The sequence below is a fragment of the Pterocles gutturalis genome, unplaced genomic scaffold, assembly GCF_000699245.1.
Source record: "Pterocles gutturalis isolate BGI_N339 unplaced genomic scaffold, ASM69924v1 scaffold49130, whole genome shotgun sequence".
NCBI lineage: Eukaryota > Metazoa > Chordata > Aves > Pterocliformes > Pteroclidae > Pterocles > Pterocles gutturalis.
The window spans coordinates 2,307-27,131 of NW_010147708.1; the positions used below are offsets into that span (position 1 = coordinate 2,307).

General features: G+C 44.9%; 1 protein-coding gene across 1 annotated transcript in view; it reads left to right on the forward strand.

The window, feature by feature from the left end:
- Positions 1-24,825, forward strand: part of SYNPO2L (synaptopodin 2-like) — a 35,521-nt gene that overhangs the window by 1,136 nt on the left and 9,560 nt on the right. Inside the window, exons 2-3 of the mRNA XM_010086133.1 lie at positions 13,618-13,769; positions 16,557-17,218. Coding sequence (XP_010084435.1) covers positions 13,618-13,769; positions 16,557-17,218 — 814 coding nt within the window. The remainder of the gene's footprint in view (positions 1-13,617; positions 13,770-16,556; positions 17,219-24,825) is intronic.

Genomic DNA, 24,825 nt, shown 5'->3' on the forward strand with positions numbered 1-24,825 from the left:
TGAAAAAATGCTATGCCCTGCTCCTTCTGTTTCCTTAAGTAGACTGTGCCTCTGATTGAGAATTTTAAAATGAAATGTTCTGTGTCATTTGGCTCACTTCACGTCAAAGAGTGTTTGTAACTTCTGATAAATGGTTTGGAATTCCATAGCTTGACCCTAAAGTGAATGTTTCTTACATAGAGATACACAATTTTTCTCCAGGAAAACAACTTCTGTGCATATTTTAGGTGCTGAAAAGGAGTTAGTATCCTTGAAACAAGTGTCTGGCATCAGTGGTTGTTAGGAAAAGGGATTTTCAGTGGCCCTGTAAACGATTATTTTGACTCTTGTTTTTCTCCCAACAGACAAGAAATGAGTTGAAGAGGGAGGGGAAACTGAGTGTCTTATAAAGATTAGTTGGGATTGAACAGCAGACAAGAACTAGCCATTCCCCAGGCTAAGTTCTCCTTAAGGAGAACAGAATATTGCTCAGGGATTAGTAGCACTTCCAGAAAGGTATTAACTAGAAGTAGCTCTCACCCAGAACTGGGTGTCATATCTGAAGTCTAGCAATACAAATATATATATATTTTACAATACTTGGATATTGCATAAAAGTAATTATAGAAAAAATAATTAGTCCAAATCTATTTGAGGCTCAAAATATAAATAATTCTTCAAGCAGGACTTTGATTTTATAATTTTGGGCTTTTATTGTCCAGAATTTAATGGCATCCAGGGGACCATACATACTTATTATCTTAAAGGCAATACTGTTTAAACAGTCTCCAAAGAAAGGATTTACAGATCCTTACTGGGAACCCAGTAAGATTGTATCTGAATATAAATTGCTTAAAAGAGAATAAGGCCCCATGAGTCATGGAGTAACCTAATTGTCCTCCTCTTACCATGCAGAGAGTAGGAGTTTGAATCTCAGTTTTTGGCTCTTTGAGTTGAAAGATCAACTGTTCACTCTTCTGCAGTTAGGATTCTGCTATTGACACCAGCAGAATGAAGTCTGGGCCAAAGTGCTGCCTGCAAAGCATCTTCTAAAACTCTTAACATCATTGACACTGACAATTTGGATATTTTAGGAGCCAAATATGGGAATGGTCCAATCACTGAAGAAGCCTGACCAGGGATTGTGGCCGTATGATATCTCACAGAGAAACAGGGTAGTATTGTGTGTTTCTCTATCGGTTTGTTAGAGCTGGGACTCATGTAGATGAGCAATTCACTCTGTTCAGCCTCCATGCAGGATATCAGTGCCATTGGGCAGCGCTGGGTAGTGTGGTTGGAGGGAGGTGTCACTGAGATTGACCCTGCCTACCAGAGGTAAGGTCAAATAACAACACAGTGTTCATTAGTACAGCGAAGAATGTGTTGCGCATGTATGGAAAGACAGATTAGATAAATGAGAGGGTCTATTAGTAAACTGATGGCTGTTGAAGAAAGGACTCTTGAGGAGAAAGAGGAGTGTTATATGAAACCAGGAAAATTTTGGCTTAGCAGAACAGAAATATTAGCACTTTGGTTCTCACAGCAAAACCTATTTGTACAGAATGGGGAGGGACAGAACAGGAACATGGATGAATCTGGAGGAAATGTCATAGGAGATAGAGGCATGAATATCTGATAGGTGCCAGGATATACTTGAGGGGATACAGTTGGTGTCTCAGGGGATTCCAGTGCTGTCAGTTAGGCAATTTCAACTTCTAGACTAGAAAAGTCTTCCTCTAGAAGGAAAGATGCTTACCCTTGGATGCCAAGTCAAATTGTTTCTATATACCTTTCTGGATGAAAAAGTTACAAAAAGCTAATTTGGGCCTAGTAAGTGGAAATTAATCAAGTAAAACAATAAGTTATATATAAATTATATACATTGTAATTATGGAGAGACGGTGGAATTGCTAGACCAGACTAGGTTAATGGTCACTTCATCTCCTGCTTCCTGTTTCCTTTGTGTTTCCTGCAAGTGTCTCAGAGGAAGTTGCAAACTTCACCAACACATCTAATTTTCTAGTAATGTAATGTGGAGGGAAACTCTTTCACCCCAGCTGATAATCAGCATGCCCTATGAAGTACAAAAGAATTGACAGTGTTTTACCGTGCCCATAAACAGATAATTATTTGTGAACAGTTAGTGATTTACTTGTCTGACTAAATCATATATGGTTTCCTAATGAAGATTTGATAACATCAAACAGACAGGCATTCCAAAGACTCAGTGTTGCACAAAGTGGGATTTCCTGTTTGAGCCGCTCTTGTTATATTACAAAGCCCTGCATAATTCATCATCTTACATGATCAATTTAGACAGTCACAGGTCTTCTTGCCTTTCTTCTTTCTAAAGTTTACATCATCATAATCATCTTTCTATTGTTTCTCTATATGGAGATTATGATAAAATCAATCATTAATTGCTGTTCTTGGTATCTTTTTTTTTTTTCTCCTGAAAATTCTTCGGGTCTCGTATATGCTTTATTTTTTCTTTTTTCTTTTTCTTTTTTTTTTTTTTCTTTTTGAGACAAGATGGTATTTAATGACATTAAAATGTTTTCAGCATTATTCTCTATCCTCTTAAAATACATTGGTGGGCCTCTACTTGATTGTTCTGTCATAAGCTGTTCACAGTGACAGCTTAAATTGTTGGCCTTTTTCAAGTTGCAGCTAACTCAGAATGTACAGTGAGCATATGCATTTTAAACCGTCCTTTCTAGTGCAAAGTATTCAACTGGCTGCAATTAAATAAAGTAGATGAACGTGTTGGAAGTGGGGCATGAACCCATTTCTCTGCAGACTGAGAGGATGCTTAGGTGTAGTTTAAACCATTTGACCAAGCAAGGGATCAATTCTAAACCTCCGTCCAGCCAACACAAAGGGGTAGAAGAGCAGCTGGATCTTAACATGCTGGATCCAGCTACCACAGAGCTTCTGTGCCATCCGACTCCCTGAGGGTTATGGGTTCAGGGCCATGCCTAGAGTGAGGTGCTGGAATTATATACCTTGTGGACAGCCTCTTGGGTCATACACATAAGTTGTGTTCAGGTGACCTTAATGGAGCCAAACCAGCTCTGCCTGCCTCAGGATCAGGGAGACATGTTGCTTCTTCCAGCAGTACTCAGTGGGTATTGAGGAAAAAGCTCAAATTTAAATAACATAAGCAAGACTGAAGTGCTAGTCTTAACGCCAACTGACTACATGGTTCCAGATCTATAACTGCAAATGTCAATTCCTTTCATCTTAAACTTGCTTACAAGAGCACATACTATTTTGCTCCACCTGAACAATCATTTGCAGTGTCTGCATGCTAAATGTCTGATGTGTATATGAAAAAGGTACTTTTAACAATTCAGTCTCATAAAAACAGATGCTGTAAGAGTGCAGGGTGAGACATAAGAAGAAGCAAAATAAAATTTATTAGTGTTTGGGGAGCCCTCAGTGAGAAAGAATAGATGATTTTTTAATTAGAGTTGTATTAAAATATTAACTCAGTAATGAGTAAGCTGAAAGAACATCAGACATTGATATCCTCAGCAGGCAGATACACAGCAGGATCAAGCATCAACAGAGGACATGAATAATTCTGCAGAAATTAGGAAGAATTGGAATATGGAGAAAAAAAAGGGAAAATAAAGAGTAAAGAACCCAGAAAGGAAAGGAAAATCTCAATTTTGTTCTCTAGTTACAGCCATGTCCTTTTAAGTGAAATCAATTTAACTGCTGTGCATTCATATTTGGCTTATTGTGATTCCAAATGAATCTTTTACCTAGTGAAGCAGATATAGTGGGATTTTACACTACCAACTACCAAAACAAAGCTGATTTGAAATAGCTGTGGTGCACACAGCGATACTACACAACAAATCATTGGCCAGAAACAGTCATCAGGAGAGAAGAAAAACAAGCATAAAAGCAAGAAACAAAAAGGGTTCATAGATGGCAAGATTTTTATTTTAGAAAGGCTGAGGGAAAAGTACCTGATCCTGAAACGTACAGCATTCCTTGCAAGGAGAAGCTATAAATGATGAGAAAGTTCACCCGTTCTAAAAAGAGAGGAAGGGAGAACAATACCATCAGGTTCCCGGAGGACTTCTTTGCAATAAGGATATGTGCGTCAAATGTCCTTGAAACTAAACAAAATGTAAAATAGCTAGTCTGAGAGAAGTCATAATGTAGGACATAAACATTAAGCCCATAATCAACCAAAGTAGAAACATAACGTGGAACTATATTAGGGAAATAATTTTTACGAAGATTAACAGGCAGCTTAAGATGGTGCAAGTGCATGCACGCCTGCCTTTAGGGATCCTGCTACAAAACAAGATTTATTCCATGAGAGGGAAGCCCAGTTACTTACTATGTAAAGCAAGGAAGGCATTTGTACTTTTACCATCGTTTGGTGCACAAGTAATACTGAAGAAATAAGTGGAAACTGGAGGCTTTCCAGCTGGTACTGATAATAGAAGAGAAAGACCTGTGCGTATTAGTGCATCACAAGAGGATAATGAGCCAGCAAAATGATGCATTTCTGAAAAAAGGCAAATATAAACAAATGAGCCTCAGGTAGCCATATCTAACTGAGATGGGAAGGCGTTGATGTTAGTGTCTAATGCACAAGTGGGAATTCACTGGAAATATCACACCTATGGAGCCAACCACTTTCAAGAAAAATGAATGTAAGGCAGAGCAGCTATAGAAAAGGAGGGGAGGAGAGAAGGCTTCTTTCACCTAGGAAAGGTTGAAAGATATGATTGCTGTCTACAAATAGATGTTGGGCAAATAGCAGCAGCACTGTTCAAATATAGGACAGCATTGTCACCGATCAAATGTGCACAAAACGACTAACCAGGGAGGTTCAGCAACAACTTTCCAATCTAGAAAAAGAACTGAAAACATCTTGGAATCAGTTTATGAACTGGAGTAAACAATATGGCATCTGAAACAATGGAGGATTGGCCATGATAACTTGGGAGGCTCCTTTCAGTTCCCTGTTCTGTGCAAATGCTCTGCAGCAATGGAGTGAATTGTTAGGGGAAGCAGTGACACAGGATTGTATAGGTCCTAAAACCAATAATAGTTTTGTCATTTAAGAGCAGTTCATCACAACCTCCTTTTTACTTCTTTCTCACATGTCCCCACCTTCTCCTGTATGTTTCTGTGCTGACAATTCACTGTTTCTACTGTCTCCTCTGCCAGATATCCTTGGTGCCTGTATGCTGTGCCACTGGTCCCTGTGTCCAATGGCCTGGTCACTCTGTCCCATTCACCTTTGCTCTCATGACATTATTCCTAAAAAAAAACCCAAGTAGGTCTGATGGCTTTCAGCTTTGCAAGCACCTTCTCTTCGTCTCCCCTTGTCAGTGGGTGGGCTGTTCTCTATCTGTTTGCACAAATGTTTACTGTCACACCTAAAAAACCACTGCTGGCAGCCTAGTCTATAGCAGTCACTAATGCTGGAGTTGGAGGGCCAGTGCTGTGGAAGAAGCACCTCAAGCAGCTTTGGGAGTGCTCCTGGACATGTTTTATGACCTGTCGGCACTTAGGCAGGTGCTACCCTTGGCTGCCAGTGAGGGAGTGCGGGCTGTAGCACTGGTGGATCCTTCCAAGGAGCATCTGGGTCAAGCAGTCACTGTGTGCTGGGAAAATGTGGGGGGCTCCGGGGCTGCTGTCTGGCCAAGAAGCTGCAAGCTCTGCACAGCGCTGGGACAGCGGTGAGCAACGTGCAGAACTTGGAAGGGGACCTCTGCCCTTCCTTCCCAGTAGAGATGTGGGAATAGGACCTCCTGGACAATGATAAGAAGGTGGCCTAAACAGAAAACCATATTATCATGGTTGCAAATCACTGTCGCTGATGGTATCAACCAATGGTCTTGTTCACAATTCCTTGTGCCTCACCGAGGCTTGGAGCTACCTGCAAGGGAAGGAGCTTTACACAGGAGCTCCCTTCTGAAACAAGTACAGAGAACAGACTCTGAATGGACTGGATCGGTGATTATGCCATTCCCTCTATTAGAATCTTGATTTATAATCTGTGTTTACTCTCAGATATGAACTATTCCTTTCTCACTGCCCAAGCCACTTTTCTCTATTATTTTTTTTTCACTTCCTGCCTTCCCTTGAAAGGACAAGAGGCAATCATGCCTATGACAAAGTGTGATGTCAGCTCCTGCTCTTTCACACATTACTGAATGGTTTCTCCTCTACTGTGTAACCACAGCCGTGCTGCCCCATGCTTTTTGCTTCCACAAGTTGTCTAAGACTTCTGTTTGAAGGACACCACTAGAAAAGCTTTCCTTCTCCTTGCAGAGGTGAAGAGTCCAGGCAGTTTTGTCTTTACATCCTATTTGTCCATTAGCAGGCAGGAGTCCTGGAACAATCTCTTGACAGATGACAATCAGCAGTTCTGGTGAAACTATACAAGCTACATCTATACCTGTTGCATTAAATGTACCTGGGACCACTCTCTAGCACTGATGCCAGCTGCTACAGAGTAGAACGAAGCCCAACAATTTACAGCTTCTGTCCTCCCATACAAGTTGGCCACATGCAAGCTGCCCACAGGCAGTGGCTCTGGGAATGGTCTGCTCTAGCTCCCAAACTGTGCCTGGGAATTGTTCCGGAGAGCATTAGCTGTCCTGAGACAAAGATGTGCCAGGGATCATTTCAACAGTCTAATGCTACAGGCAATTGCAGTCCAGAGCCTAGGTTCATTCACTGGCATTATTCAACCTGCTATTTGCTCACAAGTACAATACTGAATACACCTATGAAGGTTGAGCCTGTTTTTTCATGTATGTTCATACCTACAAGATGCCTACAAAGATGCTGCAAGGCACAGGAAAGTCTCTGTACCAAAGTTCCCGTGGAATCCTGCAGGTGAATGGGATACTGGTCTAATCTATACCTATGGCTGATCCTATCCTTGCTGCTGCAGAACAACAGTCCTTATCATCCTCAGACCATTGCTGAGAGGCTCACTTAGGGTTAGTGAGTGCTGTGTTTTGGTACAGTAACCCACATTTGCAAATACGATGAATGCTGTGTACAGTAACTTTTTGCAAACAGAAGTGGGGTGGGTTTTTTTTGTCTTGGAGCGTATCCTCATTCTATCAAAATAATAATAGCTATGTCTTCTAGTTTGCCCTCTCCCAGCATAAATACTATGGAGGCATATTATACTTAAGACTGCCACTGTTCAACAATTGGGAGCAGCTGAAAAGAGTCCTGTGTTCTGAGTAAGGGTTTTATTCAGAGCTTGCGTATCCTCACTGCCCTTTAGAGCACAGTACCAGCATGCAGTGCTCAGGTTGAGAACATGTTGTTCCGCAGGACTGAAGCCATGTCTCTGGATGACTCTGCCCTGTGTTCAAGCCTCTGTCACTCCTTGTGTTCAAGCCTCTGTCACTCCTTGTGTCCCAGTTCAGTGCCTGTCCCTGTAAACAGACATTGTGGTGGCTAGATTTGCCTACGAGCACTAATTCCCATAGATTTTGGTCTTAAAATCTTTTATGTCAAAAGGAGGAAGGCTGAGCTTCTAGAAAAGGACCTATGTGGCAGATGTATAAGCGTGTTTCTTCTGAACACTCAATTCCTTTTGTCCCAGCAGATAGATGTGGGCACTTGGACTCTTGCTTTCTGACAAACAAAACATACGTGTTCCTTCTGCATCCTAGCTTCATATAAAAAGCCCTTGATATTCTGCTGTTTACTCTGGTGAGAGTAAAACGCTTATCAAGTACTTTTAGTATCTATTCTAGTATATGTGGCATTATTCCTCATTATTGATATTACACCTCACTCCCTTTTCAGCTAATCTCCCATCAAGTAACAAAAGGCCATGGAGATAAAACCTCTTTTTATCTACCTGCAGCCAACTCTGGCTAGATACTTGATCCCAGCAACAAGCCCTGTGCTAAACATTTGCTTAGGCAAAGAAGGTGGGTCGTTTGGGGGTTTCCCCCCACCCTTGTATTATCATGACAAAATGCTCTTTTTAAGGCAGTTGGTTTCAACAGAGAGAGAAAACTAACAATCCCTGATTGCTTGCATTTGCTTTTTATCAGCTTGTACCCCCTGGTAAAAATCTGAATTAAGTCTAGTGCACTGAAGAAGTTGTTTTCTTCTGCATTGGGATAGCAATATCCCCCTCACGAGTACACTCTAGGCAGTAACATTACAGTAGTCTCGTATGTGCTTAATTGATTGTCCAGCACCAGCATCCTCTGCCACTACCGAGTTTCATCTCTAGACCCCTTGCCCAGAAGCTATCCAAGTCTGTCCTGCCATTCAAGATACCTTTCATCATCCTCTCTTGCTGTGTTCATCCCAGAAAGTGTGTATGCCATAAAGACTCCTTAATTAAGCTTCACTGTGGATGACCTGTGAAGTAGGTCTGCAGAGACAATGGACCTACTTTACCAAAAGGCAAGGCATCCAGTGTCACCTCTTAAACAGGAATATGGCATTTTGTCAGAAAGTTATTGGAACTAAATAGAGAAATGTCATTGTAATGGTTAGTGTAATTATAATGGATTAGAGTAAATATTCTCCTGGAAAATAGCTTCCAATAAAAATATGGCATTGCCATGAAGAGTGATGTTATTGACATACTTAATAGACAAGCCATAGAAAAAGTGTCTTGCAGGTCTCTGTGTTCAGGTGGACAGCTGAGACAAAGAAAATTTAAAAGCCAGAGCAAAAGACTGTCCTCTCATTTATGGCTCATGGTCTAAGTGTTTTCTTCAAGGTTACACAAAAAATCATCCAGGTCTCCTGAATCCCACTCTAGGGCTTTAGCCACGGGGGTATCCTTCCTTGCACAAGTAAAGATTAGGCCCTGGCCTTGGAGGAAAAACAAACTGTTCCAGGAAACAAAATTATGTCAACACAGATGTTCAGAAAGAAGATATGTAGGGTGTTTGCTTCTGCTCTTGCATCTAGCAATTGCGTTTGTGGTTCAGCTAAGCAGGAAGCTCTGGGAGGAGCAGACCCAGATGCTGGCTGGCTCCTGCCTGAGTTCACTCCCTTTTGGTAATGCTTTATACCGCTTTATACAACAAGGTTGTTCGTACCTGTCCATGCAAATCATGTGACAGGACTACATTTCATGTAAGTCTGGGAATTAAATTTAAACACTGCCAGGTTGCCATGGAGTGTTGGACCCCATGGCACTGTAGCTGCTGAGGGAAGGGGGGCAGCTGTGGGATGAGAGATGCAATCAGAGAGTGGAAGGGGTATTGGATGGGAAGATGAATTGTGTTCACTATAAAACTCTCACTTGGCCTGAGTTTTTCTAGGTTGCTGCTGGAGAGATTTTAGGAGATTAGGGGAAGACTGCTAATGTAATTTGTTTTCCTACCTTATAGACTGAGCTCTCCCGATGAGAGGAGGTAAGTGGTGCCTTGGAGAGGGAAGGGGGAAGATGGCATGAACCTATTACAGCTTATTCCTGAAAGGCACTGCAAACCACTTCTAATTATCCACAGCATATTTCCTTTCTTATGAAGAAGTGGTGCTGCCCAGCAGAGAAGGTGGTTGCAAAGTTTCAAGACAGGTTCCCTGGGCTGTACTCAGGCAAGATGTGAAGCCACTGAGTTACTATCAGGATTACTCTATTCTTAGCATCCCAGCGTGTGTTCACCCTCCCACATATCGCTATCTAAATATAGTCCCTACTGAAGGACAGATGCTGCCAAATTGCATCTGACCCCCTCCTCTCTTGCATTCTGTTCCCAAAAGCTAGGCCGAATTCCTCCGACACACGTCCAATAATCAGCACATCCTTTTGTCTCCCCAGGGCTGTACAAAGAAACTTGTACTGTACTGTTAAAGCCTGATCCCAGCCCAGGCCTTCCTGGCCTCTCCTAGCACTGACTTTCCCTTCAGCGCCTTTTCTTTTTCCTTTCCTTCTCATTTGTTGTCTTCACCCTTTTCCTTTTTTCCCCTCAGCTGCTTCTGTCCTTTCCCTTCTGGCTGATTCAACATGATCAATGACAGAAAAAGGGCAAAGTAATGAAAGAAAACATGCACATGTATGCGCATGTACCTAGGTGCTGCAGACACACGAACCTCTCTGACAAAGACCTCTTTTGTCACAATGGAAGTCCTGCTGAGAGGGCAGTGAGATGGACAATCTTCTGAGTAAATGTGTTTCATTACTTCATATTTCCAGTTTTCCACATTGATTTGTATTTCCAGTAGCATAAATCAGTAAGGCCCTGAAACTGGGATTCCCTAAACCCATCTGAAATCTGAACAGGATATTCTTCCCATGTGTGCCAAGGTGTGCCATGAAGGCATGCGTCCACTGAGGTGTGGAGTGGAATGTGTAACAGGGAGTTAGTTACCAGAGGCTCAGAGAATTCGTGCAGTTTGTCCAGTATGTGCTAGGAGATCAGACAGTGCAATCCCCCAGGGCCACGTCTGGGGCTAGCCCTGACCACTTGTCAGAGTCCCTCAGTGCTGCCTCTCACTCGCACAAGAAAGCTCTCCAGGGATCTGCTACAGGAAGCAGAGAGGATTTATCTTTGAAATGCCACTTTTCCATCCTTTCCCATCTCTTCAGAACAGCGGCTGGGCGACACCTTCCAACCTTTCTGCAGCCTAAGCAGTAGCTCCACACTAGGAGTGGTGCTTCATGTGGCTCGCTGGGTGCCCAGGAGAGGGCATCTTTTGGACATGGGGAGCGAGTGGCTGAGCCTGAGGGCAGACTGACCTTCAGGGTGGGCAGCGAGCCTGGCCTTTGGACTGGGCAGCTGCCCTGGCCTGGAGCCTCAAAGGCTCAGGGCTGCCCTTGCTGAGAGCAAGACGTGCAGGCTATGGCTGTCATTAAAGGTCTCCACAGCACTGTGCTGGCAGTCTAACAACTGCAGGCTTGTGCTGGTCTCTGTCCAGCCGCCAGAACACTGCTGACATGTTTGTGGATTAAGTCCTGTCCTTTCTGTATGATGTGCTTTCTTCCTTCTCTCCCTGTACAATCCTCTTCTGCCTTTAACCCCTTTGCTTTCCTCCCTGGCAAATGCAGTGGGGTAGGGGTTTGTCATTGAAATGGAGCTGTGAATAGTTTGTTTCCCGCTGCCCCTGGGAAGCAGATTCATAAACTTCCAGGGAGAGGTTTATAAACCTGTGGGAGACTGACAGCCAGGAATATTTATGTGCTATTTTCAGGCTCTTTAGGTCTATCCATGTGCTGGAAGAGACCTGGTCCTGTTTTCCCAAAGAAGAATGGAGACAGGAAGAAGTCCCCTTCTGGTTTATAGACATAGTTTACAGGCTCCTGCAGCAGCTCTGAAGTAACTATTGCTGCTTTAGTGTGTGGGCCTTCTGCCACCCTGGTAAAGTCTTGAGCACAGACCAAGCCAGAGCCAGCATCTTTACCAAACACAAAAGAAATGCATTGCCTGCTGACATTGCTCAGCCTGCATGGGGCAGCGTGCATCCCACCAGCCTACTCTGATCTAAACGTGCCTGAAACAGCAACAGGCAGCATTGTGAGTGCAGCCTGACCCTCCCTGCCTGGGAATCCCAAACACTCGCCTGCAAAGTCCTGCAGTACTGTGGGACCAGAGGATTGCAGGAAGCTTAGTGGCTCTGCTCTGGGTGGTCACCAGCCCACATCCAGTTGGTTTCAGTGAGCACAGAGGAGTATGATGGGATGTAAGGAATGCTCTGAGCACCTGCCGACAGCCTTTAACCCCCAGTTCCCTCACACCATAACTGGGAGAGATACTCAGCAAGTGTGTTCCCATCCAGAGCTGAGCACCAAGCACTTGGCCATGGAGCAGCAGTTGGCCTTTTGGGGAATAGCAGAAGGAGACCCTCCTTCTAACCTCTCTTCAACTTCCTAACTCTCTGCATTTAGCTGCTGTGTCAGCACTGGAAAATGTGTCTGCTATCTTTTCTCAGTTAACAGATGCACCCCGAGGGAGTATCAGGAAGCAGCTTTTATACTGTAACAGCAGAAAAGTGGTTCTTCAGCAATAGTTCATTATAGGCCCACATGTTTTCATTCCAGGCTATATTAACAAGGAGGGAGATAAAGGACTAAAATGACAGAGGCTGATGGATGTGGCAACTGGGATGAGCCAGTTCCTATTTTAAGCATGCAGGCAAAATTTGGGGTCAAGCTGGAGAGGCTACAGAGTGATAAAGTGCCAGTGAACGCACAAACAACTGAGAGCATAGCCATCCTCTTTCCATCTTCTTCCCTGACACCTCTCAGTCCAGCTGACAGGCTGACCTGGGAGGAGTGCTGCTCTTGCCTGCTCAACATGAGCCAGCAGGGCTGAGCCCTGGGCATGCACACGCCCCGTGGGTAGAGAGGGCCTGGGACCTGAAACCAGCCAGCTGTGCCATGGGACCTCCTCAGGGCTCCATTGCTCTCCTTTCTGGCTCATCTCCTGCCCCTGCAAGAACAATGACAGGGCAGCAACCCCCTCACATCCACTTCTCTTTCCTGGGGCTGCCATTGTAGTGTGGGCAAAGTAGCTTGTGCAATTTTGTAGCTGAGTCTGGTTGCTTGAGCCAGCAAGGCTGTAAGATATGGGAAAAGGCCAGGAATCTGCCAGTTTGTTCACTGTACCCTCTGTTAAATGGCTCTGCACTGATTTGTCTCTCACCTAACTGCAAAATCTGAAGAAATATTCTAGAAGCATCTACAAATCCAGTGTATCCTTGGGCCTGATTTGCCCTGACCCAGTGTTTTTGCCTGGCTATTCTTCTGTGTGCAAAATGAGTGCATTATGGGTGCCAAGCTGTCCTACAAGACTATCTCATTGCTTGCCTGTATGGGAGAGGTCTGTGTTTTTGGGCTGAGTGGACATTTGGTTTGGTTGCTTGTCCTAACAGAAAGACTAGGCTGGGTTGGGGGTGTCAGTAAGAGGTTTAACTGATGGATGATGGAACAAAAGGGGGAGGAAACACTTGGTGTAGGATGGCCATGAGACGCCACATCTAGGAACTAGCCTGGAACTAGAGACCCAGACTCCATTCTGAGCCACAGCAATGCACATCCTGCACAGCTCCTGTTAAAGCTAAAGATTTACTCCAAGTTTCCATTCATGTAACAGGACACCATATGGCCTGATGCAGATGTCTAGAACTACATTGGCCAAAGCCAATAGAGCAGAGTGCTTTGGAGCCACCATCTCTTCCTGATGTTGGCTTCCCTGAGGATGGTACCCTAGGGGCTCTGCATGAGTGTCAGGGATCATACCAAGGAAGCACAGCAGGGGCGTACAGAAGGACACACAGCCATGTACAGGTATAGTCTGGAAAGAGTTCCTGTTCCCCCTCTGAAACACAGACTGTGTAAGCAACTTAGGAGATAAGGAACGAGAGCTGAAGAGCATGTAGGTGTTCTTGAGTCTTTCATCTGCACTGAATGACTCAAATTGGGTTGGTCAGGCCTATACTAAGCAGAGTGACTCTTGGAATTAACAGGAATACAGAGACCAAAAGGCACAGGCAAGGTTTGCCCAAGAGGACAGGTCCTCCACCTTGGCAGCACAGTATTCTTAGGCCTTATTTTATTCTGTCAGGGACAGAGCAATAGAAGGGCCAGCAGGAGACAAGCAACTGAACTAAATAGCTGCTGTTCTTCCCTTCATCTCCATCCTCTCTCTTCTGCTTTTCCAGATCCGAAAGAGAAGCAAAGCGTGCCGTGGAGGCCTATGGGAAAATGATGTGCTAGTATCTATCAATGGGAAGTCATGTGCTGGCCTCTCCCATGCTTCTGCCATGCAGATCATTGATTCCTCCAATGGCATGCTCAACATCCGCGTGAAAAGGTAACCTGCTCCCACATGCTGCTGCTGTGACAGTGCAGACAGCAGGGCAGCTTCATCCAGCGCAGCAGCTATCCACACCTAGTAGAAAGAAGTCAGGCAGGAAGCCTTTGGTTCTTTAGATCACAGGATGTACTGGGAGGACTCCCCCATGGCTAATGTGGCCATCCAAAATTTTTCACTGTCTGTGTGCTGCTCTCCAGAGTGCCTGGCCCTGGGGCTGAACTGACCCCAGACCTCCCTGCCCCTGCCCCACTGGAGGGAAACGTTTTCAGTGTGAGGGCTGCAAAGAATGAGAAATTTAGCCTCCAAGAGAGCAGATGCCATAGGGCAGTTCATCTCAGCAATTAACAGAGACTTTAGTTCATTCTGGGTAAATAACTGTTCTGTAGAAATGGATTTGACTACACATTGGATAGCTGAGCCAAGACACGATTACGTGAGTATTTACTACAGCAGGTCATTGTAGTCCAATAGGGTGTCAACTGACTTCCACAACGATAAGAGGTGTGTAGCTGAGTCTGTTTTTATAGGAAGAAATATTTCTGGCAAAGACTCTAGTCCAGCAGAATACTGGTGACCATGCTCAAATTTAAGCACAAAAATGGTCCCAGTAGTGTCCCCGGTTTTACCTGTGCTACACTTAACCCAGTGCATCTGTGCATGCTGGATGAGGCCCAAGCTGTAAATTAATCATATTAATCATATAAATATGAAGGCACCAAAGCTGTGTGAGGTGCTAGCTAGTCCAAACTGAAGTCACTCTCAGGAAATAAGGCCCTGGCGAAGAGGGCTGCGAGATGTGATTTTCTACAGCCCTGAAAAGACAGAGCACTGTGAGCAGTGAGGAGGGAGAGCCACACTGGTTGTTGGCATCTGTAAGGTGGGGGCAGAGGTGGTCAGTGCTCAGAGAAGGAAAGCCTGAGCATGTAGGATCTTCCCCTTGGCTTCAGGGAAAGAACCAGCGCCTTCTGATGTGTTCACCCTATACTCTAGCTGTGATTAAGTGGGATGAGTGAACCCTGCAGAAGGTGTCCAGAATAGCTCCTGGTCCCTTGCCAAGGCCTTATCTCACCCCATTGGAGCCTATCTGCAGCCAACAGGTGCCTGGGCAAATTCCAGTGGGCCAAAATCAGCATACTTTGAATTAGCAAAGTGACAAAGGCAGGCTTCTTGCAGCCTTCTGGGAGCCAACGTCGGATGGTTTGGAAACACTGTAACCAGTTGGCTTCATCTTGGGGTAGTGGAGAACTCATCAAATTTTGCCTTCTGATCACATCTCTATCCCCACTTCATATTTATGTTCCCAGAGAAAATATCAGAGTCCTTTTCAGAGAGGAGAGGTAGCTGGATGATTCTGGAGTATGCAAGGTCATATATGTATTTCTGTCAGTGCGGGATGTGTGTGCAGAGAAAGAAAGGGAAGGAGGGAGAAAGATTGTGACCTAACAGTGCAGAACAAGACAAACTGGCTTACAAGTGGTAATGCTTTTCAGTTATCTGGTTGAGTATTTAAAGAAGAGGAAGAACTGTTCTGTTTTGCTTGGGGAGCTTTGACTTTGCTCCTCAGTGAGATTTCATAATAGCAAATATTATTGAAAAAATAAACTGTTAGAGAAATTGTCCCACCCTTAGCATTCACAGAGGTTTGCATTTGACAAAACTATAAATTTTTTACAGCTTAGAACTGGGATCTAAGTCATGAATTCCACACCTTTACAGAAGCAATGCTGTCTGCCTGGCTTCTCGGTCTGCATGCTCAGAAGGCAAATACTTAGGGCTCCTTTGTAACTCTAACAAGCCCTAGTGACTCTGGCAAGGGAAGGAAGTTCCCTGCCCCATTTTTGTGGTCTGGAATCAAACTGCCATTGAAATCTGGACTCACTCTTGAGGAGGACAGAGCATGCTCTTTTCCCATCTGCATCACCAGTTCTCCCTGCCTCTGCCAGTCAGCAAACAGGCTGACTGCCCCAGTCTACCCTGCCCCTACTCTAGTCATCCTTCCAGCTGACTTACAGGCTTAGAAGTTGCTATGTCTAAGCCAAAGGCGAACGCCACCGTGAATTGGGCTGGCTGGCATGACTGCACTATGGTTGTGAAAACGCTGGCACTGGTAGCTAGCTTGTGAAGCAGTTCTGCAGTGAGCAGGCCACACATCAGGGTGGACTCCTACCACAAGATAGCAGAGTCCTACCCCCAGAAAACACTTGGGCCTTTTTCTTATATTTGCTATTTACTCCCATGTAGAGGCCAGGGCAAACAAACAGCACTGACTCCTTTGTTTGAAGCCCACTCTGAACTAGCAGTTTGGGGGTGCCGGGATCCGCAGAGCTGACACAGCTCCATGGTGCAGTCCCAGCTGCAGGAGCATCTGGAGTGCAGTGTGGTGGCTGAGCTACCAGCCAGCCGCTCCTGGAAAATAGCAGGCTGTAAGGGTATGTCCCACTGACCTGGGGAATGTTTGCTATGCAGGAATTCACATCCCCAGGAGAAATGTCTGGGGAGATGTTTAAGCTGGCTTGGTATCTTTTTATGCTCTCAAGGTATTCTGATTTTCAAGTGTTTAACACCTGGTTTTTGAAGAATCATGAAGCAGAAAATCAAAATGAGAGCATGTAGCTGATGTCAGAGATGAGTCTGCCCTTCGTGTCTGCACTTCAGGTGTCTGTACCGCCTGGAAGACACCTGAAACAGCCACTCAATCCCTACCCCTCTTTCACATGTGGAAGTTTCCTTCCACCTCAGCCCCACCAACAAGACCTCACTCACTGCTCTTCCTTCTCCCCACAGGACAGTTGGTGGGGACCAGACTGGCCCACGGCTCCAGCGCTCCCCTTCTCCACGGCAGCGAGTGCTCTCCCCACCGTCCCCACTCAGCCCCCCGGCACAGCTGCTCAGCCCTGAACCAGCAGGAGCCCCAGCTACCACACAGCCCTTGCAGCCACGGAGGTCACAGAGGCACCTGGAGAGTCTCACCTCCCCACCGGACAGTGAGGCCTACTATGGCGAGACAGACAGTGATGCAGACAATGTGGCCCAGGAGAAGCACCGCCGGGCTCGCAAGAAAAGCCCACGCTCCCCGCCTGACAGCACCAGCAGCAAGGCAGATGCACCTCAGGATGAGGTGTCCCTGTCCGAACAGAGGGGCTACGAGAGCCTGCCGGAAGCTGCTGCACAGGGGGGACCTGAGGTGGCCAGCTCCACTGGGGTGGCCAAGAGGGAGATTGCCTGCCCACCTGGCAGCCGCACAGGCACTCCATTCTTGGAGAGTGAGGGACAGTTGTGGCCACCGTCGACAGAGGGACGGGAGCCTTCTCCTGAGGCAATGCTCCTGCCCCATGCCACCAAGGCTATCCGAGCAGAACGCCATCTCATCCCCATGGTGGGGCCAGTGGAGCACCCGGTTGACGAAGACCTAACCACCACATATGCAGAGAAAGCCAAGCAGGCCAGTAAGTCCTCTGCACCCTGGCACTCACCCATGCCCTCTTTCTATGCTAGATCTCCTTTCCAAAGCCTCATTCCTGAAAATGTCAAGTGGGATAGCTCCTCTAGCTTGGGAAGAAGCAGAGTCAAGTCAGACCTGCAGGGACTGGGACTTCCTATTGCAGTTTGGCACTGGGGTCTACCTCACTCAAAATGTCCCAAGGAACAGATGAGAGAAGGGGTCTGGGATCTGTGAGTCACTCACAGATGTTGTAGCCACACCACCACTAGCACCTATATGTGCTGGAAAAAGGGTGGTTGTTGGTTTCTTCGATACTTTGGGCTGAAGAAGACTCAGGGGAAAAGATGGCGTCAGGAAAGAAGTTGGGCGTTAAATTTCCCAGGCCTGGCCTTGCAGAGATTTCACAGCAGCTCAGTTTGCTCCTTAGCTATCTGCGTGTCCAAGCACAGGACACTCATTCCAAGGGGCTCCTGAGGAGCTCCCAGTTCCGCCCAGCTCTCCATGGGCACAGAGGCATGTAGTATTCCATGTGATTAAGGACTAAGTAGAGATAATTTTCAGTCAGCATAGCCCTAAAAGAATGTTGTCAGAAGCTCACTTATTTCTCTCACGCTGTCAAGCTCAGAGAGGGGCTTATCTACATTGACTTCTGGAGGATGTTTTCTCTGCAGGCATTCACTGCAGCAAGGGCATCCATGTCTGGCAGCAGCTGGTGAGCTCTGGTAGAATTTATCCCATTTTAGGTATCAGCAGTGGAGGGCTGCCAGCAAGGACAGGCAGGAGCTGGCAAATCAGCTGTTGGAACAGTTCTTTGTAGTGGGAACCCTACCAGTCAAGACCGCTCCAGGTGGAATAAAGTAGTGAAAAATGTATTGTAGTGCATGGGTGATGGACCTGAAGTGACCTTAATTTTGAGTATCTTTCCTGGTTTCTGCTACACAGAGTATTTCAAACCCAAACACAAAGGCAGAACAAGATGTTACCTTACTTCATAGTTGTGATCTATCTCATAATATTAAATAAGGTAATCAAAAGCCTGTTTTCATATGAGTAGCTTAGTGTGCAGTATGATTGACTAATTTACACTTCTTTTAGCCCAGAAATAAAGCAGGTTTTTAAAAAGTGACTTAGCTGGGGGACAGAAAGGGAAACTGAGACACAGAAAAGTTACTAGACTGAATGAGAAGTAAAGCACAGATTCTGATTCTCTGCTCCGAATGCTAGACATTTTTCCCTAGACCAGATAACATTGCAAGGCAATTGCTAAGACTCTCTTTTCTCTTTTCCTTGGGCTAAACATTCCTTTATCTATTCTGCCTAAGGCATCCTATGGAGGTGACTTTCAAATCTAGGCTGCTTCCGTCAGGCAAGGCACTGTCTTACTGCTCTGCCCTGCATTGAGAGGACAGACTCGATTGGGTGAGTCCCTTATGGCAGGCCCTGCTGGTCAGTACAACTGATGTGGTGCCTTGTACTATTTCTTCCTACTCTTTAGCGTTCACTTTCCTTAGGACAGCAAAGAAAGCAGCAATTTCAGTCTCCCTGAGGATGAAGCTATTTTTTCCCCGTTTGAGTAACATACAAGCATGAGGTGAATGTTGAGAAAGGCATGTTCAGCTGCTCCCTGCCACCTGATAGTCCTAGCAGTGTTTGAGCAATTGCTTTACATCAAGACTTATTTCCATGGACAGCGTCAGTACAGAAGGCTCGCAGGAAAGCCATGTATTTAATGCTGAGCATTTCTGATGGCAAAATAATATCCCATGGCAGAAGGTGATGCAACTCTATTGCCAGTTAGAGGTAGGGTTCCCAGAAGCACTGCAGACTGAGATAATATTTTATTCTCCTATTACTCCTCCACCGCTCACCCCCCTTCTGGATTATGTTTGGCCATGGGTCTCCTTATGTAAGAATTACTCTGCCATGGATGGCAACTCACATGGCCAGCTTGGCCTTTTCTTGGGTTAGGAATCTTGGCAGTAAATGTGAAGGCAAAACTCTATGTCCTGATCATGCCGGGGCACAGCAGCCATTAAAACAAAAGTCATGATCAGCAGCCAGTAACTCTATGAAGGAAGGAAGCAAGGAAGGAAGAGGGATGGAAGGTGTTCATTATGTGGTAAACAGAGCTAAGGAGCACCTATACCTGGAATAAACACAGGAGGATGTGGGATTGCTCAGCCGTACTGGTTACATGGGGAGGCTGCCTGCAGAGCAGCTAGTGTCATGGGAAGAACATGGTACAGCATCTCTGGCCAGAAAGATGTAGACTTGGCAAGGATGTTTGGGCATGCATTGGTTCAGCTCCTACAGCTGCTCCAGGCTCCCATGGAGCCAGCAGAGTTTAAAGCTCTGTTTCTCTTCCTTTCCTTAGCAATACCCACAACACAGTAACCTACTCTGGAACATGGAGACTCCTGGGTTTTCCTAAACAGGACCACAAAATCAAGTTCATGGTTTAGAAACTGGGCAAGTTTTTAAAATCTGAGTTAACAACGGTAGGTGACTTGGACAATCAGACGTGAGAGCCTGGGGCTCAATATATACACAGTAGGTATTTAAGGACCATTCTGACTACATAATCATGTCTGCCTTTTGAAGTACTACCTATCTAAATATATTTCCAGTGCACTTGCTCAGCAAACCCTCCTTGTCTTGCCATGGTCTTCTCCATTATAGCTCCCCCCACTGCACCATAAGAATGTGAAAACCTCCTTTTTTTGCTTGTTGGGACTGTTACGCAGATGATTCCTCACCTTTTCTTTAGAGAATGTACTCCTTTCTCATACCTGCTCTGATGTTTTATCCAATTTTGGGGGTATTTCTCTTGTCCTTTGTATTCATTCTTTCTAACTTTTCACTGTGATTTTTAAGCTACAGAGATTTTCTCCCGTTCCCACCTGTCCCTGCACCTCAGGCAAACAGAATTGCAGGTACACTATCTCTAGACAAGTATCTAGAAACATCGTATTTCTAGATGAATAATTGAAATCCCTGTACAAGAACAGACGTACATAGTAATTATTTCACACACCACCAAGAGTAGCCACTGACAATCCTCACATCTCTGTTGCCCTGCAAAGATCTCAGTGAGACTGCTATTGCCTGTCAGCTCATGGGTTTCCTCAAACTTAAGAACCATAGCTCTGCTCCTTACTTCCTCTTGTGCGCCTTCATACTCACTGCATGCTTTCCAGAGCTCTGAGCTTTCCAGATCATAGGCAAGTTGATTCTGCCCCCCTACCTCCACTTTTCTGTAAGATTTTCCTTTGTTTCTGATGTTGTTTCCAAATCTGATCGGGGCTGACTGTATACTGTCCTCAAGACCATCAGTGAAACTAGGGAATGCTTCCCTATTTCCCCCCCATCTTTCCTGGTCTCACCATGATGTGATCGGCCTTTATGCTCTGATTGTTAACGAATTAATTTTCTCTTAATTTTCAGCTGATTGACATTTCCCCAGTACTTTTTTTTTTTTTTTTTCATCAACTCCACATACAGGTGTTTTCCCTGTCTTTGCTAAGAAGATATAAATCCTGTGGCAATTGCTGGAGGTGACACTGCTGTCTAACACCTGCTTTGCACTGCAGTAACACAGGAGGAAATTGAGCTCACTTATTTACACCAGGCAAGGATTTGACTCCGGGAGCAGAACACAGTGTGGTGGCAAGTACCAGCAGCCCAAGATGAGGATTTGGCAGTGGGTGGTGTGGAGCAAAATAAGGACAGGGAAGAGGGGGTAGTAGCTGATGGTGCGCTTGATGCCCTGCATGTCATCAGCTGCTGAGCTGTGCCTCTCCTTCCCCAGCAAAGACACAGGGCCTTAGAGCTCTTTACAGAGGCAGCAACCCTTGCAGTGAGGTTTGGGCCTGTCTCCTTCCAAAGTTCCTGCCCTATCACAATTTGCACATTGGTATTGCCTCATTTTTTAAAACCTGTGGGATGAGCACATACATCATCCCTGCCCTCCACAGGGCACATGAGTTAGACATGGCTGCTCAAAAACCATCCAGAGCATTGCTGATGCAGACTAGTGGGGTAGTGTGGGGGGCCACACACCATCCCAATGTAGGGAGCTTGTCCTACAAGAAATAGGACTTAAGTCTTCATTGCTACCCAGTGGCTGCTATGCACCCTAGTATTTTGCTCAGTGGGGCAAGAGAACAGCCAGCAAATGGAGACCCTTTGCTGTACTTTAAATGAACTACAGGACAGCATTCATACTTGTGAATAGCCAGTAGTGTGCCTAATCTGAAGAAACAAAAGTACAAATTTATTTCCTTCCCACTAAAACAGTAACTTCCTGTCTTTAAAGAGGTGGTTAATCCCTGGGGAAACTGGGTATCTTGTCATCACTGTACAGGGCCAAGCCACATCCCTCTCTGAGATTATTTCTGTGCTGCTTGGGCAGTGCAGAAGGAAAGGAAGAGATAAAAAGACAGATAATATAAATTTTTAAAATGTGAATGAGTTTCAGGGGGTTAGTGGAAAGCAGGAGCTTGTGGCAGGGAGAATCAGACTATAGTTGTCACAAATTATTGCTAGTGAGGTTCTTTGGTTCCCCATAGTTCCTGCAGCATCCTCATCTGCTCACCCCACCCTCAGAGACTTGGGATCAATCTGTAGCCAGGGGTTTTTCTCCTTAGCCACCTATACTGTCTCAGGTATGCTGTATTTTCACCTCCATCCTAAATTGTCTCCCAGGGACGATGGGTTCCGGCTTTCTTACAACTGGAAATAACTAATTGCTAGCAGAAGACAGATCTACCAGGATGGCCATCTAGTCCTAACTTGCTATCACACTGTAGGAATTTGTTTTGGTGCAAGAAGTGCTTCAAAATGTCTCAATTTAAACTTATCCACTGGACTATTTTTAGTTCCTACGACTCAAGAGCCTCTCCATGTACGGCAGGGGAAGGGAGGGAAAAATGGGTGGGGAAATTTCCTCTTCTGCTTTATATGGGCCTGGCTCCCTGTGCAGAGTCATCAAAGTTACTACATTCCATATCAGAAAAGGAAATACTTCTTGTTTAAAGCGGATGTACAGCAGCATCACTTGACGAGATAGGATGCGTATTTATAAGTGGCCTATTCATTGGAGGGTCATACAGATTACCTCTTCTAAGAGTGAGTGCAGTCACATTTCTCTGCAGAGGGGGCGAGTGCAGCAAGCTGTCTATCAGCCCATTACAATCAGTATAGGCCACAGGAGCTGTGAACAAGATAATGTACCTGAATGGCGGTTTGAACTTACTGCACCACATTTTCTGCTTGGCTTTCCGCTTTGACAGCACTGACTCTAATGATCACAGTTATGGGGTTGTTAGACTAGCTTACTGCTTTTGCCGTTCACTGCAGCCTAGAAGACCAGATGGTTTAGGATAGTAGTCAACTGTCCCCATTCTACCTGCTTTAAAGTAGAATAGAAGAGCATTCTGCTCAGACTAGGAGATGAAAGTTAATTGCCTGAATTATTGATCTTACATGAAGTCTGCTCCTAGCGGCATGAAGCAATCCTGAATCACAGTTGGAGAGTCTGATCTCACTTCACCATGCATTAAACTGGAAATTGCCTCCACTTGGGAAATCAATTTACATACACTGGTGTATGCAGTCTAGTTGTATACCTTTGTTTAAGAATATTCCACTTAATAAGTAACATTCAGTTTTGAATTCTCTGCAGCATGTATTGAAAGGCATGTATTAGAGAAGACAACAGTGAAATAAACACTGTGCATCTGGAGCCCTCTTCCTCCAGTTTTAGGCTTGAATATGGCATGTGAGTTTACGCCTTCAGTTTATGTTCTATCAAAAGCACAGAGGTGATATTTTCAGGCTGATGTATTAACTGTTTGGGTAGAAGACAGAGATTATAAACTAGTGTTGTTGTCTGTCTGTGTTAGCTAGTGTGGATGAATTTTTCCTTCTTTCTTGAGTAATCTCAGAAGTTGTCACAAGTAATTGGCAATCATCCTCAGGTATTCATATTGGAGACTTCCGGCATCATTCCCTCAGGCATGACTCTTGTCCAGCATTTCAGTGCAGACACTGTAGGTTGCAGCACTGGAAGAAAGGCTAATAGAGCTCTGCTCTGCTTTTGCTTTGTACCTCACTGTTATCCTGCTGCCCCAGAGCCTGACAGAGACATGGATTTGGCTGAACATATGCTAGTGCAAGATAAATCTATCTGCATATAATATTCTCTGGGAGGGAAAGATCTTTAGTATTTGAAGGTGTTTGGAGGAAATCTGTGTGTAATCCCGGGAACGTAAAGGTATACAGTCTCTTTTCTCCTAGTATTTCCACCATATGAGATACCATCTTGAGCATCTTTTTTGAACTATCAGTTACTCAGACATTACTTCTCTATGTTATTATTGTCAGTGCAGGGACTCTGACTCTGGGTCACAGTTCCTCAGACATGGTCAGAGGTCATTCATCATCGTGGTGAAATACTGCCAGCAGTTCTTTTCTGAGCTCATGCTTCCACGGTCCTTGCAGAGCCCGGCTAGTGATTTTTCAGAATATTCTGCTGCACATATTAAGTTAACATAGCCTGTTCTTGCACATGCACTTCTGGAGTGACTTGGGATGTATAAGGCTGATGATAAACAATGGGATTAAGCCAAATTTTTGCCAGTAATTCAGATCTAAAGGTGATTAGAACAATAATCCAACTGAAACAACTATATGTGTAACGCCATAGACTGTCTTAACCAAGCTGATTGTTTGTAGGTTCCAGGATTTTGAGAGCTGAGGTGAGAGAAATTGTAATGCAAACAGGCAAGAGGAATCCTTTTCCCTATCCAATGTTGTTTCCATCAGTTCTGAAGGTGATACGGGACTTCCTGACAAGGTTGGGACAAGCCTGCTCAGACGACAACACTGAAATGACACAAAGTGATAGTGGTGGGGGAGGGAAAGGCATAAAAGGGTGAGGCATAAAAGGACTTTGACAAGGGGTAATTAAACAACACAGTCATTGCTCAGCAAAAGTGAGAGAAAATTATAGCTAGGTAGGAGAAAACTGACAAATATTGTTCTTTAGTTTCACTTAAATCCATCGTAGGAAGGGAGATCAGTTTGTTGTAAAATCTGTAAACCTTCCCTGTCATCAGTGTATCTACCACTTACATTAACCAAGAATCTAGCCCTTTGTATAAAATAAATAGGAGAAGGAATGTGGGCGAGTAGATTCAGTATATCGTGATACACTGACTATACTGAAAGGACACAGCTGAATCATATTCACTGTAGAGGTGAAATGTAAGGAATTAGTGAAAATTGTATCAGAAGGGCCCTAAGTCCTTGATAAATGCCCTGCAATAATGGGAAGGGTCTCAGGGAAAAAGACCAAGAATAGCACCCTTCTTATAAACACAGGCTCTGGGGATAAGAAAAAAAATGCTTAGCTTCTGTTAGGTAATGAAGTAGATCTTTTGAGCACACTTTGTGTAAGACAAAATGATCAGTAAAAACAACATGGACTAATAAAAACTATCAAAAAATATAGTCTTTGACCTGTTCAGTAAGGTAAGACTTTGTGGCTAAAGAAATAAGGTAGACACAGTACAACATATGTTGGCTTCTGTAAGATACCTGATATGGTTC